Raw genomic sequence first — 16,426 nt, 5'->3', positions numbered from 1 at the left:
TAAAAAAGCCTAGAAAACTCTATGAGGCAGTTCCACTCTATCACATGGGGTCACTAGTAGTCGGAATAGGCTTGACAGTACCTAACAACAACAACAACAAGGAAAGCAGGATCTTTGTGATCTAGTGCCAAGGTTCTAGAGCTGGTATTGATCCTTAAGTCAGGAGCAAGGAAGGCTCTCGAAGGTCAGAGTAAGTGTGTGAACGGGCCAGACGGTCATGGCCCCCTCTTTTTTCACAGGCATACATACCTCACTTTCTAAGTCTTTTCGAGGAGAAAACTGCCAGTTGTTTTTAAGAAACAAAAATAATCTGTCCTGTTAAGGGAGAGATATTTTAAAACCACTGAATGGATTTTTCCTTCCCTGGTTTTTTTATTGATACATACGCTCTCCTTCCAGTTCTAAAATAAGCACCCGTCTGCCCATACGCGAATCCAAAGGCAACACGGCGCAGAATGGCGTGGGCTGGGGAGAGCCAGGCCAAGGTCACTTGGAAGCCACTAGACCTGTAGAATGCACCACAGCGGCTGGGCCAGCCTGGCCTCGCCCATGGTCTGCTTCCTCCAAATCCAGGTGACGAGACGCTCTTAAAAACAGCAGTGGAATGTGGCGAGAATTGGCAGTGGCAAATGACAAATTTCTGACCCAATTCCAGTTCTTTGGGATGGAAAACCAGCAGCTTCCTGTTACAAAATGTACCAAGGGTTCATGCCTAATACATGGGTGTGGGCAATTCATATACGTCAAGTCTAAATTTCACTAAAAATATAACAAAGCCTGCATGTTTGTAGCCAGGTCAACGTTTTTAGGGACTAAGTCAAATGTGTATTGGTTGCTGCTCAGCCCTCCAGAGAAGAAATGATTCCAAATGAGTAAGAAGCAGGAGCCCAGGTGAAAACCACACAGTCCACCGGGCAGCTGGGAGTCACTAAGTCCTTGTGACCATCTCCAGTTGAAGAGTGACAGCTTCCAGTAACTAGAAAATTTATCCTTCCCTGTTAGAGAGGGGGCACCTTTTCAAATTTTCTTATTGTGCTTTAAGTGAAAGTTTACAAATCAAGTCAGTCTCTCATACAAAAACTTATATACACCTCGCTATGTTCTCCTAGCTGCTCTCCCCCTAATAATATAGCATACTCCTCCTCTCCACCCTGTCTTCCCAGTGTCCATTCAACCAACTCCTGACCCCCTCTGCCTTCTCATCTCGCCTCCAGACAGGAGCTGCCCACGTGGTCTCAGGTGTCTACTTGAGCCAAGAAGCTCATTCCTCACCAGTATCATTTTCTGTCTTATACTCCAGTCCAATCCCTGTCTGAAGAGTCGGCTTTGGGAATGGTTCCACTCTTGGGCTAACAGAAGGTCTGGGGACTATGACCTCTGGGGTCCCTCCAGTCTCATTCAGACCATTAAGTCTAGTCTTTTTATGAGAATTTGAGATCTGTATCCCACTGTTCTCCTGCTCCATCAGGGATTCACTGTTGTGTTAGGGAGCACCTTTTTAAAGAACAGAGCCCCCAACTACTTTAGAAAGCAAGTCTGTTGTTGTTAGTTGCCATTGATTCCAACTCATGACAACCCCATGTGTGCAGAGTAGAAGTGCTCCATAGGGTTTTCAAGGCTGTGACCTTTCAGAAGCAGATCACCAGGCCTTACTTCCAAGGTACCTCTGGATGGGTTAGAACCACCGTCCTTTCGGTTAGTAGTCTAGTGCTTAATCATCTGCATATTCAGGGACTCCTTAAAGGCAAGTCTAGCTGGGTTTTACTACCTCTACTGGCTGGAGGACCTTAAGCAAGTTTTTTCCACTCTTTGTGCCCTAAGGCATACACATCTCTCTTTACCACCCTCAACTAGATTTGGGTTTAGTAGATGCAGCAGAGAGGGAGGAGCCCCAGTGGGTAAGGATGCAGGCTCTGCAGTCCCTCTCTGAGTGGCAGGCTGGGCTCAGATTACTAGGTGGGTGACTTTGGGTGAGTTGCTTATGTTCTCTGTGCCTTGGTTCATCTGTAAAATGGAAACAATAGAAAAAAGTACCTACCTCTGAGGTTACTGCTTTTGTGATGATTAAATGAGAAAATCCACATAAAATACTTAGATCACAGTTTCAAGGGGTAGGGTCGGGGAAGGGGAAAATGGGGAAGGACTGCTTAATTGGTACAGGGCTTTCTTTTGGGGTGATGAAAATGTTTTGGAACCTGATACAGGTGGTGGTTGTACAACATTGTAATGTACTAAATGCCACTGAATCGTACACTTTAAAATAGTTCATTTTATGTTATGTGAATCTCACTTCAATTAAAAAAAATATATTTTTTAATGTTTAGAACAGTTCTTGGCACATAGGCAACCAAAGCCTGTTGCTGCTGAGTCGATTCCAACTCAGCGACCCTACAGGATATAGGACAACTGCCCCACAGGGTTTCCAAGGACCAGCTGGTGGATTCAAACTGCCAACTATTTGGTTAGCAGCCAGGCTCTTAACCACTGCGCCACTAGGGCTCCAGCAAATAGTTAAGCACTCACTAAATGGTAGTGATCTTATCTACCCCATGCCAGGCCCTTCTGCACACACTAACTGCTTTAATCTGCACAACTCTTTGAAATGCTATTATTCTTCCTGGGGAAACGAGGCCTGATAGGGCTTATTCGTCCAAGCTGCAGTTCAACAACTATTTATTGAAAAACGGCAATGCTCCCGGTCCTCTACTAGCACTGGGGAAGTTCACGGCTAATAAAGAGGTAGGATCTAAAGTGGTTTCTCTTTTAGTTTGGGGGCGGGATGGGGGAAGGGAGTGGGTCTAAGAGGCTGGGAGGAGTCCCACTAACCGAAAAGTTGGTGGTTTGAATCCACCTTTTTTTAGAGGCACCTACAAAGAAAGGTCTGGCAATCCACTTCCAAAAGCTAAACTCGTCATCAAGTTGATTCCAGCTCACAGCAGCCCCGTGTGTCTGAAAGGTTAAAGCCATTGATAACCCTAAGGGCAGTTCTAATCTAAAACACATGGCGTCACCATGAATCAGAATCGACAAAGCCAACTGGTTTTGGTTTTAACAGGCTGGGCAGAAAGAGCATGGACTTGAAACCAGAGAGTTCCAATACTGGCTTGACCACTAACCAACCACATGGTCTTGGTTCAGTTACTGACCTCTGAGCCTCAAACATAAAAAAGCTGCAACACCAGTATGAGGTTTAAATGAGACAATCTACATGGTGTCTGACCCAAAAGAATTGTTCAGTGGTAGGCTGTTGCCACATTTATACCATCCACAAAGAGGTTCTAGATATCTGATTCATTGAGTCAAATCGAAAGCTCTCCAATATGAAAGGATTACAAAAACTCAGCTCACTTGGAAGAAGGAAGGGAAATGAATACAGCATAAGGCTGGTTTCAATTCTTTAAACCATCAGTCCCTTCAGAGTAGAACATCTGATCAGCATGACTGAGGTAGAAAGAACACTGGATAAGGAGGCAGGGGACCTGGGCTCCAGTTTTTGCACTGCTCCACTGAGCTGGGTGGCCTTGGGCAAGTTACACCTCCTCAGGGCTACAGTTTCCCTATCTGTACAATGGAGCCATAAGAATAAATAAATAAATAAATAAGAATAGATGGCCTCAAAGGTCTCCCTCCACCAGCTCAGATGTCCCGAGTCTGTATTCCTTAGAGGTCCGCATCACTAAGCTGACAACCAAAGAAATCATAATTCTAAATCTGGTTTTGTCATCAAAACCAAAAACCAAATTCATTGCTATAGAGTCAATTCTTGACTCATAGAGACCCTATAGGAGAGAGTAGAACTGCCCCCATAGGGTTTCCAAGTGTATAAATTTTTACGGAAGCTGAGTGCTACATCTTTCTCCCCTGGCGCAGATGGTGGGTTCAAATTGATGACCTTTCAGTTAGCAGCCAAGCACTTAGCCACTGTGCCATCAGGTCACCTAGTGGCATTTATTCCACCAGTGCCTGCCTTCCTCAGTCCAGAGAAGCTAACAATCAAGGTTCACACACCAGAAGGTCTGATGGTTCTGGGACACTCACAGCCCATATATTTTGACATAAACATGGGTCACTTTCAGGTCTGAAAAGAATCAAAGCAATTCAGCATGAAATGGGGACTTTCTGCAGAGCTGTGGTGAAGCAGCGTCTGGCAGGAGGAATGGGAAGGAGGCCCTCCAGCTGTCAGACACATGGGCCCTGCCGGCCCTGCAGCACAGGGGTGACCTGGGGGGAAGCAGCGACAGCAGTGGGAGAAGGAGATGGTGGCCAGATCACAGCAGGATGTGGGCAAAGCCAAACGGGGCTCATTTTTCTATAAACGTGAAACTTTTGGTGACGGGCTGGGACAAGCACAGGAGGCCTGGCTCAAAGGGGACAACAAGGAGGGCAAGGCCAGGAAAATTGGAGATGGGCAGGCTCCAAGAAGAGGGGTTAGAGGTTTGATTGTCTAAAGGGCACCTCAGCATGGGACTCAGGCCTGCTCCAACTACTGGCAGAAGAAAGCGGTGGTTGGGGCACAGGTTTTAGAATCAGAAAGACCTAGCTTCAAGTCCTACCCCAGCCCATTCTAACTGCGGACTTTAACAAGTCCCTCAACCTCTCTAATTTCCTTATTGACTTCTCATTTTTCTTTTCTCTGATAAAATTAGATGGATAATCTTGGCTTAGAAGGTCAGTGTGAGGATTGAGACAATTTACATTAATAGCACATAGCTGGTTGCTAGAGTCATTATTCCTAGAAGCCTTGACCTATCCTTTAAAGAAAGAAAGAAAAAAAAAAAAAACAGTTGCCATCAAGTCAGTTCTGACTCATGGTGATCCCATGTGTGTCAGAGTAGAAGTGGTGCTCCACAAGGTTTTCAACGGCTGACTTTTTGGGAAAAAAAAGCAGATTGCTAAGTCTTTTTCCCAAGACACCTCTGGGTGGACTAGGACCTCCAACCTTCTGATTAGCAGCTGAGCGTGTTAACTGTTTGCACCACCCAGGGATTCTTGCTCCATCCTACGCCTCTCTAAACCTTCTCCTTTTCTTGACCAATCAAAACCCTTCAGAACCCTCTTCAGGTCTCCCTTTCCACCAAAGCCCACGGTGTTCTCTCCCCTGTCAAACCTTGCAGTCTACTGTACTGCCATTTTCACACCCTGACAGATAGTCTTCCTTTGGAACAACCAAACAGTTTGGATATTGTAAACACCCTTTTGTAAAGGAGTCTGCCTCCTCCCTCTACCCAGCCTACGACCTTATGTTGAAGAGCTTTGATACTGATCTTTGCCAGTATTCAAGTTGCCCTCTCTGTGTTTCCTACACTTGGCCACCAACCATCACATGATCTTCTCGGTTCATATCTCAAGTGGGAGCTCTACAAGATCCATATGATATAGCCACAGCTTCATGCACACACATGGTACTCAAGATCCACTTTCCTCACTCTGTTTTTTCAATTCTTTCTCTTCCCTTCCCCCCATCCTTCTTCTTTAAATATTAACTAAATACCCACTATGTGCAGATCCTGTGCTGGGTACCAGCAGGAACCAAGACAGACACATCCCTGACCTCATGGAAGTCATGGTCCAGGCTGTGGGGACTACAGAGCATGCTATGTGTCACTTAGGAGAAACACTGGTCTTGGCCATGGTGGTGATGGAAGGCTTCCCGGAGGAGGTAACACTAAACTTTAACTTGAATGGGTAAAGGGTGAAGAAAATGAAAGGCCAACAAAACAGACCTAAACAGTGGGGAGAGAAAGAGATCTGAAGCAGAGAAATCAGTTTGCTTCAACTCACACCCCTTGTCTTCTCAATGTCTGGAGTAGTAAGGCTCAACCAGCGGTTTAATTTTTTTTTTTTTTCCTTTTCTTAAAGAAAAAAAAATTCTTTTATATTTACAACCTTGGAAACATATTAGATTCTTATAAGAGATTACTGAATCAAACTGGATCTGTGATTTCCATAAAATGTCAGCAAACATTCTCATGAAAAAACAAGGTGTTAAGCCAAGATTCTCACAATAAACCAGAAAGGAGGAGTCCAGATCCTAAACCTAGTCAAACAAACTTGGCCAGGTGCTTGAGTAAGCAAGTTGACCAAAAAAAAAAAAAAAAAAAAACCTCAAAATATGAAAATTCCTATTTCATTTACATTCTCATGGGTACACCACAGGTATCAAAGGAACTGGTAACAAATACTACTCAGCCAGGGCTTTGTTATATTCCCTACCTTTAAATTTTGAAAAATTTCAAGCCTACAGAAAAGTTGAAAGAATTGCATATATGTCCTTCACCTAGCTTCACCAGTCATTACCATTTTACATTTGCTTTCTTATCTCTGCAGAGACACCAAAACTGTTGCCATCAAGTTGATTCTGACTCATAGAGAACCTATGGGACAGAGTAGACCTGCTCCATAGGGTTTCCAAGGCTGTAATCTTTATAGAAGCAGACTGCCACATCTTCCTCCCATTGAGCGGCTGCTGGGTTCAAACCACCAACCTTTTGGTTTGCAGCTGAGAGCTTTAACAACTGCATCACCAGGGCTCCTTCTCTGCAGATACAATCACCTTTTTTTCTTCTGAACCAACTGAGAGTGAGTTTTTTATATCAAGACACTTCATCTCTAAATATTTCAGCATGCATCTCCCAAGAAAAAGGACATTTTCTCACATAGCCCCAATACCGTTAATACTGATAAAATGATTCTGTGTAATTTACATCAAAATTTCTCCAATTGTCTCCAAAATGACCTTGCTGGCTTTCGTGGTTTTGTCCATCCAGGACCTAGTCAAAGATCTCTCAGTGGGTTTGGTCATGATATCCCTTTAGTATCCTTTTCTAAAACAGTCCCTGTCTTAGTCATCGAGTGCTGCCATAACAGAAATACCACAAGTGGATGGCTTGAGCAAAGACAAACTTTTTTTCTCACAATCTAGTAGGCTACAAGTCCAAATTCAGGGTGTCAGCTCCAGGGGAAGGCTTTCTCTGTTGGCTCTGGAGGAAGGTCCTTGTCCTCAATCTTCCCCTAGCGGAGGAGCTTCTCAGGCACGGGAACCCCAGGTCCAAAGGACGCACTCTGCTCCTGGTGCTGCTTTCTTGGTGGTATGAGGTTCCCCTGTCCCTCTGCTCGCTTCTTTTATATCTCAAGAGATTGCCTCAAAACAAAATCCAATCTTGTAGATTGAGTCCTGCCTCACTAACACAACTGCTGCCCATCCTTCCTCATTAACATCACAGAGGCAGGATTTACAGCATATAGGAAAGTCACACAATACCGGGAATCATGGCCCAGCCCAACTGATACACACGTTTTTGGGGGGACATAATTCAATCCATGACAGTCCCTCACCTGCCTTCTTAATTTTTTTTTTTGTCTCTCATAATGTTGACAGTTTTGAAGATCCCAAACCTTTTGTTTTAAAGAAGACAATTCCATAACCTAGAATTATTTGTTTGCTTTCTCATGCCAACAACGATTTTGAATCCAATTCCCCATTTTTTCCCCTTCCTCTGTTCTGAGCCAGCCCTGTCACTTATGATCAGTGATAACACTTACTAGGCAAAGTAATTATTGCTTGTGGCCTGAGAGGACTTGGACTGTTATTATTAACCCATTGCCACTGAGTCCATTCCAACTCATAGGGACCCTACTGGACAGAAAAGAACTGTCCAGGGTTTCCAAGGAGCGGATGGTGGATTCAAACTGCTGACCTTTTGGTTAACAGCCAAGCTCTTAACTACTGTACCACCAGGGCTCCTGGATATTATTAAGTAATATTTATTTAATATTGAAAGAATGTTGTATCTCCAAACAAGAGGGAAAACCAAAATGGCAAATATATCAATCCAAAGGAAAATTTAAAGCAATTTACTTTTAATTAGTATTAATGATGCCTTTTCAGAGAGGGTTTTCACACCTAATATTTAAGAAACTTGACTTTGGAGTGAAAAGGATCTGGGTTTAAACTCTAGGTCTACCACTTAGCAGCTGTGCTACTTGGAAAAGTAGTGTAAACTCCCTCACCCTTGACTTTCTCGGAGAGTATTTAGGTTGTACGATTTTTAACCCAGTGTCTTGTTCATAATAACTGCATCTATCCATCTTCACGATAACTCTTCAAAGAAGATAGCTCAGGTTTTATTCTCTCCATTTTACCAATGAGGCCAATGAAGCTTAGAAAGACAATGTGATTTGTTGAAAAACATGCAGCAAAAGAGAACATTAGAACCAAAGTTGCTGACTCTGAGAACTGTCATTTCTATTTTCCTTCAGGAAGTAACATCTACCTCATAGGAATGTTGTGAGGATTAAATGAAATGATACATGAATGGTGCTTTGCATTTTGCTGGTACAGAACCTGTGCTCAATCAGTGTCCGTTACCATTATTATAATCATTTTTATTACACCATGCTGCCATGTATAACTAATTTTGTTCAAATGTCCCAAAAGGACCCTAGGAAGTGGGCACATAACTACCTTGACAAGATTCCCATTTCCACTCTATCTTCTACCCTCCCACTTAAGATGGGGGGACTGGACCAATTCAAAATTCACTGAAGGTATGAGGTTTCACTTGGAAGGAGAAACAGAGTATTCTGAGGCTGCAGGACCAATGTCTGCAAAACACAAGAGAGGGACTGTTTTCCTTGGGAAAAGAGGCAGTAAGTCATGAGTCATTCTTTCAGTTCTGTGTGGGCGACTTGGGGTTCCTGCAAAAACCTTCGTGTCACTCAGTATTGTCTTGTGTGAACTAAAGCATAAAAGCCTGACCACATTTTGTTTCCAATATCACGCGGCTCTTTCTGCCCAAGACATTCTACGAACGCATAGTGCTTCCCCTGGAACACTGTGACCAAGAGACAAAGTCACCATTGAAGTAGGTCCTGTGGCTATGAAACACCACTGGGCAGCTGGCCATGCCTTGGGGGCACCTTAATGGCCAAACTGATCACAAGGCTTAGTGTCCAGCTCCCATTATAACAATGCTAGCTGCCAGGGAAGATGACTTCCCTTCTGCCTTCAAAACATAAGGATCTATTGTTGTTGTTAGGTGCTGTCAAGTCAATTTTGACTCATAGAGACCCCATGTGACAGAACAGAACTGTCCCATAAGGTTTTCTAGGCTGTAATCATTATGGAAGCAGATCACCAGGTCTTTCTTCCGTGAAACTGCTGGGAGGGTTCAAACTGCCAACCTTTTGGTTAGCAGCCAAGCTTTTAACCATTGTACCACAAAGCTCCTTTAAAGTCCATTAAAAGGGCCCAATCAATGGGAACTGTTCCATTTTTGGTCCTGTCCTGAGTTGTGTCATCAGATTGGCCAGCTCCACTGAACCAACTTTACAGTGCTGGCTCAGACGGGGTATACAAAGGAGGCTTCTCACAAGCTTGATTTGCAGCAGCCCCCTCAGCTTGATTGGTGCTACAGAGATGGCATCAAAATGTGGAGGCTTCCTTTAACATCTCTGGACATGACCTCCTTGGAGGTCTGGATATTGCTCGTAATTTACCCTTGTTCCCCAATCATCTAATCAAAGCCCTGCTATGCCCCTGGCTTTCGCAATGCAAGCAAGCCATCTGTCCTTCCATGTGATCAGTTGCCCACTTGGGAAGCAGCGAGGTTGAATGGAAAGAAGTTGGGCTTGGAGTGAGGCAGACCTGCTTTCCAAACCTGGCTCTGACCTTGGGGAAAGAAAACTGGCAATAAGACATGTTCCTTGTACTGTGCACAGCAATCCACTTATATTATCTCACTGAACCCTCACAGCCAACCTGAACATATTACCACTCCTACTTTATAGATGCAGAAACTGAGATTTAGAGACATTAAGTAACTTGCCCAAAGCTTGGGTTCAAACCCAGGTCCTTCTCTCAATGAATCCTAATCTAACATTGCTTCCAAATGATAACTTTCACCATTTTACAAGGCTTCTTGTGCCTCAAATTAAATGATAGATAAAAGGAACACTGCAGACTACTTGGCATATAGTAGATGTTCTATAAATGCCCGTTTCCCTGCTACCGAGGCTGATTCTAAGTTATAGGAATTTCTGACCTTAAGTCAAAATCTCACAGGTTGGTTTGGCTTTTTCAGACTGGCTTCAGAAACTTCACTAAGCCCCGATGAAAACATCTCTCTGAAGGTTACATCCCTCATATACATAAATGAAATATGACAGCGATTTGGCCCTTCAGTCTTGGTCACACAGGAAGAAAGTGTTAGAAGTGGGAAGCAAACCTAGCTATTCTGAAAGCTAGAAATCAGTCCATAACTTCCCCAGCCTCATCTTTGATGTGTGTGCTTACATGTCCTCATTAAGCTGTTCCATGTGTATATATTTGTACATGTGTGTATATATATACGTATATACACATAACCAGAAGTAGATGTATTTATATACGTATATACACACACGTAATGATACCCTAAATAAGCCACTAGTACCACCCTTCAAGTGTCTTTAGAAAATTAACCCATGGAATAAGCAATAATATGTGAACTATAAACATTCTTGCATGTTGGCAGATAACCACGCTGCACATTCCCCTCCAAGAATGGAGAAAGAGAAGAAAGGGAATAACACAATGGCAGAAAAATGCACTAATGAAATCCATAATCAACTTTGATGGTGGAGCAAGGGTTCTAATCAAAACACAGCGGGGCAAAGCTGCAACAGGTTGTACGCTTGGAGCTGCCCTCTCTTCCCAGGGGCCTCGCGCTTGTTTTCTTTTAAACATCTAAACGCCCACAGAAGATTTCAATCACTTCTAATTAGTTTTTTGAAGAAATGAGTTGCAAGTTGAATGCTAGCTCCTAAAAACAGGAAATAGCAAAGTACTATATATATATTTTTTTCTCTCTGCAACAGCTTCTTTCAAATAGGCTAGCTACAGCTTCCCCTCAAATCGCTCACAGGCATTCCTTATCTTCAAGTCAGCCGGACAGACTTTCTGAGCTAACACAGAGCATTTCTCTTAAACAAATCTTTACACATGATCATAATTTATGTGGCATGCTAACAGAGCCGACGCTATGAATGTTCATTTTGCGGCGGAAGGCCCAGGTATCCCAGGACCAGGAAGGGAATTCAGGAGGGACTTGCTGCTGCAGGGCACCCATTCCTCCACTGGGGGTTGAGACTCAGCTGTGGATTCGTGGGAAAGATTCAAGGGGAAGCTCTTGAGGGGTTGAAAATGGGGGCTGTACCTAACAGCTACTAGCCGATGAGTTAGGTCATTTTGCACTTCATGGGGATGGAAAGCAGGCTTGGGGGTAAAGGGGTTGTCACAGGCTGCAGAGAGTTGCGCATAATAACCACAAGGGGTGAGAATCACCACCTTTTTCCTGTAACTACCATGTTGAATATGTTCAACCTAAGTTGGTAATAATCACCACTGTCATTTCCCAAGGGTCTGTTGTGAACCTAGCCCTTTGTGGATACCATCTCTCCAGCTCCTCACCACCACCTGCACGTTTGGAATTCATACTACTGGGAAGCCAGCATGCAAATCCAGTCCTTTGAGGCCAAACCCTTTGTTCTTTTCTCACCTTTTTGATAGGAAAATAACAGCTTCCCTCTGTCCACCCAGTTTGTGGTACTTGTTATGGCAGCTGTAGGAAACTAATAGTTACTAAACCTCTCTTTGCCTCAGTATCCACGTGTGTAAAATGGGGGATAACACTTATCTCATTGTGTTGTTGTAAGGATAAAATGAGCCATTTTACAAAAATCCTTAGAACAAATCCTGGCCCGTAAGAAGTGCTATGTGTTTGTCATTAATATTGTTATTAGATTGCTGTTGTTATAGAAAATGGATGTGGCACACCTACTTTAAGGGTTGTTTGAGGATGAAATCAGATCATATGTGAAGAGTCTGGCATATCAGGCACTCAGCAAGTGGTCTTGCCCTTCCCACATCTTCCCAGTGCAGCCAGCACTGTACCAGGCACACGAAAGATGCTCTATAAATTCTTGTAGACCAACTGACACTTTCCCAAGTGGAAGTATAATCCATGTCTTTTCTCAGAGGCTCTTAGATCTAGGTTCGACATGCCCTAGCTCTTGGGTTAGCAACATAATTAATTTGATTAATGTTTCTCATTTGCCAGGCACTGCACCCAACACTTCACACAGATTATTTTTCTGAATCCTCACAATCCTTGTGGTTGCTTACGCCCATTTTCACAAATGGGAACACTGAGACCCAGAGAGGTTAGTCAACTAGGTCATCCAGCCAGTACATGGCAGAGGCAGGACACCACCAATATTCATCTGACTCTAAAGCTTGTACTATTAACCATTGCACAACCAGCCTCCTGCCAAAAATCCACTGAAAAAAGGGGGGGGGACAGGAGCCCTGAGGCATCATTTGCCATTTAATTCATCATTTCCCAAATACCCTCCAATGATATATACCAGCTTTTGGGTCAGAGAGCTACCAGATTTCAAGTCAGACACAGTCCTCAAGTTGTAATCAGAAGGCTTTCCTGAAGGCTGGGTGGGCACCACGTAAGTCAGAGCGTGGGCTATCCAAAGAAGGCAAGACCCCTTTTGTCAAAGTCAATGTGATACCAGGATGGGTATGTAAGAAGAACAAGAGTCAGCCTCTTGCCCCTGGGAAAAGACCCTAGGGACCCACACACTGATAAGCCCCATTTCCAAGGATGAAGGGGACACCGCCTGCAGCAGTGTGCTCCAGGGCTCATCCCCATTTCAGAGCCCACTGGACAAGTCCCACTGACAGGTAGGCAAAAACCAGGATAGAACACTGGGACCCGCAGGGGTCCATCCAGACTGTCCCTGTGGTCAGTGCACAAGGATCCACTGAGGGCAAGAGACACGGAACTGCGGTAATTCTGGGAATTGTGGGCCAAGGGTGAAGGAAGGAACAGCATCATGCCAGCCCCTCAGGGGGAAGCTGGAGAACATTTTTCAGGGGAGACAGTGATGAATCACCTTTCCAGAGCCTGCCCACTGCATGTCCTCTGATAATGTTTGTTAAATGAAGGGTCAAATGGGCAAAGGGTAGAACAGCTGTCTGGAAAGGAACAATCTTGGCCTCTACTTTCCCTCTCGTTCCTCGGATCCTTCTCATCAGCTCGAGGGTGTGTGTCACATCCTGAGTCACCATTCTGGCCTCGCATACACCACCTACCACACCTCATAAACCCCACCTCCAAGGATGAAGGGGAACCCTCCAGTAGCAGTGCACCCCAGTGCTCATCCCCATTTCAGAATCCACTGGACAAGTCCTGTGGCTCACAACAGAAAAAGAGAGCAGAGCACACAATCCTGGTAGAGACAGACCCCAGGAGCATTGGAGGAAATCTTGCCTTCCTCCCACACGCCATCACTCAAACCTGTCAGTTTCCAAAAATGTTTAGCAAGTGTAGCAGCAAGGGGCTTGCTTATCAGCCTGATGTGGGAGCTTAATCTGCTTTGAGGGCCTTCTCCAGCCCAGAGTTCCAGAAGTCTGCTTACAATTAGCCTCCAGCTCCAGTCCCTCCACCAGCAAGGCTAGGAATGTGTTGAGCTCTAGCCTCTGATCAGGGAAATCTCCAGGAGAAGGTGGAGACAGTGTCAGCACGCCAAAAAGGTCAGCTGGTCTGTTGCCACTACCCTGACACCAGCCCCAAACCACCTCCCCCTCTGGCTTTCCCGCCTCTCCTGACCGGGGACAGTCACATCCGTCAGGTTTGCCTGTCCCCAAAAGTCCCTGTTGACCGACTGCCAAGAAAACGCAACATGCCCTCACTCCCTCCTACTAGAACAGCGAAAAAAAGCAGTGGGGAGGGCAGGAGGCCAAGAGAACCGGATTGGCTCTTGCTGATTTCCTTAAAAGAGACTGCCTGGCCAGAGTCTGTCACCCGGCCGAACTGGGTGATGCGGGCTCTGTCTCGTAAGATAGAAGTCACCATCTCCCTTCAAACCATGTCCCCACCCCTGCCCGCAGCCATCCTGGCTACCAGCCCCAGGATCTACCACCCAGGAAGGAGGGGCTAAGCTGCCTAAGAATGGCGGCCACCCCTACCCCCACAGCCAGCCAAGAAGCTAGGAGTCTCCAGCTGCCTGTCTCAGCTGGTGGGTGCACTGGGCACTCATACTGCAGCCCCAGCACCGTGCCCGGAATTCTGTCAGCCCTAGGACAGGCAGGGGCAGGCCACCTTCAAGCCAAGTGGGAAGGTCCCCCCCGCCCCCACCAGGCCCTCTTTCCTGAATCTTGCAGCCAGGTGGAGGTGGGGGGGGGGGCGGGGAACGGTGGTTAGGGCGTTGAGCCCAACGGGAAAAGGGCAAGCCACCGGGTCTCAGACCATTCATTGACAGGGACAAAACCTCTGCGGAACCGACAGACAGACAGAACGACACACACACACACACACACACACACACACACACACACACACACACACACACACACACACACACACACACACACACACACACACACACACACACACACACACACACACACACACACACACACACACACACACACACACACACACACACACACACACACACACACACACACACACACACACACACACACACACACACACACACACACACACACACACACACACACACACACACACACACACACACACACACACACACACACACACACACACACACACACACACTCTGCCTTCTTGGAACCAAGCCTACAAACATATAGGACCTGACATTTCCAGTGAGGTACACGTTTCTTGAGAACACCCCGGCAGTGCCCACCAGAAGGAAGCCGCAGGCGTGGCCACACCGCGGGTCTCACGGATCTCCTTAGGCAAACCTTGAGCACCAGGGCCACACCCACCGGCCGGGCCACTCTTCTCGTGCATCCCAAACCTGCCGGCCTAAGGAAAACGGTTCCCCTCCCGACCCACAGGGTAGCCCTTTTCCCCATCAAGCTGTACCATCCACCCACCCCACCCCCAAAGTATTAACCCACCCTCCCAGATAAGTGCTGCGGCACGCAGCGCCTCTCACCTGGGTATCGAACCCGTTTTCCACGGAACCGCTTTTCCGCAGAGGGAGCCCCTCCCCCGCCGGCTCTTGCAGCCCCTGCGATTTCAGGGGAATCTGGCTAGGGTAGGCGGTCTTGCTCACCTCCACCTTGCTTCCCAACTTGAGGTAGCAGGGCTGGGGGCCGGCCCTGGCCGGGGGCACGTGCAGGATGGGTGCGGCGCTGTGCACCGGTTTGGGAAGTCCCGACTTCATTTTGGAGGCGACCAGGATGGCCGGCATCTTCTCCCGGGGCTTCGGTTTTCCCAGCACGTCCCTGGCAGCGGCGGCGGAGGCGACCGCTAAAGGCAGCGCGGGCAGCAGAGCAGGCGCCGGGCCTCGGCCCGCGAGGCGCCCACTACCAGCGGCGGAATAAAAAAGCCCCGGATCGGGAACTCGGAAGGGGCCGGCGAGCGTGCCTTCGGGGTGCCGGGATGAGAGCCCGGGACTAGTGACTGCGCTCAACGGACCCCACTTGGACCGATGCTGCAGCGGAGTCTCACGCCCTTCCTGGACAAGCCGCTCAAGAGCTCAGGGTGCTAGGAGGCTGCTGCCTCTTGCAATTTTCCTCCTGGGAAACCGAGGCTTGAACGCCCATATTATCTTGTCACTGCATCTCCGAATTGAGGAGGTCCCTTTGGAAGGGAGAAAGCGGCGAGGACGCACGCCTCCCGCTCCAGGAGGCTGCGGGTGTAAGCGGGCGAGGGAAGGAGCGAGTAGCGGAGGAAGGAGAGAAAAAAGGCGCACCGAGCCCAAGACGTCTCCACCAAAAGGTAGCTGCCGCCCCGCTCACGAGCACCGCAGTGTCACCGCGATGCAGAGGCGCGGCGACAGCTCCGGAAAGGTCTCTCTTGGCTTGACAGTCGGTCACCACTGCCCAGAAGCCCCCAGGACAGATAGCACCTTAGTGCCTGCGGGTCTGCACATGCTCGGTGCGCTATAGCGCAGCGAGGTTGTGGCAGTGGGGCGCGGGCACAGGGACGCGCGGCTGGCGGGCTGGGTAGGGCTGCACTCGCGAGCGGCCGCCGCGCTTCCCGGGAAGGTTGCGCTGGCTGCGAGGCTCCGCGCAGGGGAGGACAAGTCGCGGCCGGCGCGGCTGCAGCGCGCGCTGACAGCCCGGGCCGCCCCGGCGCGCCTATTGGTCGGCGGTGAGCCAATCATCGGCCGCAGCTCTCTCTGCAAAGGGGGCGTGGCCTCAACTCTGGGGTCGCCGCCGAAACTCTGGGGCCGCGCTTGGCCTCAAGTACAAAGCAGGCTGGTGGCTGCTCTGCGGCGCTGCTCCGGCGGCGCGCTTCCCGGCGGGCCGACACCCCCACTTCCCTGGAGCCTTATTTTGAAAAATGCCCTTTCGAACGCAAACGCCCGCCTTGGGGCCCTGCGGGTACCGCTCCGAGGAAGTGTGTTTGCCTTTTTCAAATTGCTCAGGTCATCG

General features: G+C 47.5%; 1 protein-coding gene across 6 annotated transcripts in view; it reads right to left on the bottom strand.

The window, feature by feature from the left end:
* The window catches only part of NAV2 (neuron navigator 2), a 451,696-nt gene extending 435,634 nt beyond the window's left edge, over window positions 1–16,062 (bottom strand). For 5 of the 6 annotated variants that reach the window (XM_049890692.1, XM_049890693.1, XM_049890694.1 and 2 more), the window contains exon 1: window positions 14,980–16,062. In XM_049890692.1, coding sequence (XP_049746649.1) covers window positions 14,980–15,237 — 258 coding nt within the window. In that variant the 5' untranslated portion in view covers window positions 15,238–16,062. The remainder of the gene's footprint in view (window positions 1–14,979) is intronic. The other variant, XM_049890695.1, reaches the window with a different exon arrangement.
* Window positions 16,063–16,426: the final 364 nt, after the last annotated feature.

Source organism: Elephas maximus, chromosome 7, assembly GCF_024166365.1.
Source record: "Elephas maximus indicus isolate mEleMax1 chromosome 7, mEleMax1 primary haplotype, whole genome shotgun sequence".
NCBI lineage: Eukaryota > Metazoa > Chordata > Mammalia > Proboscidea > Elephantidae > Elephas > Elephas maximus.
This window is presented reverse-complemented; position numbering and strand designations above follow the sequence as displayed.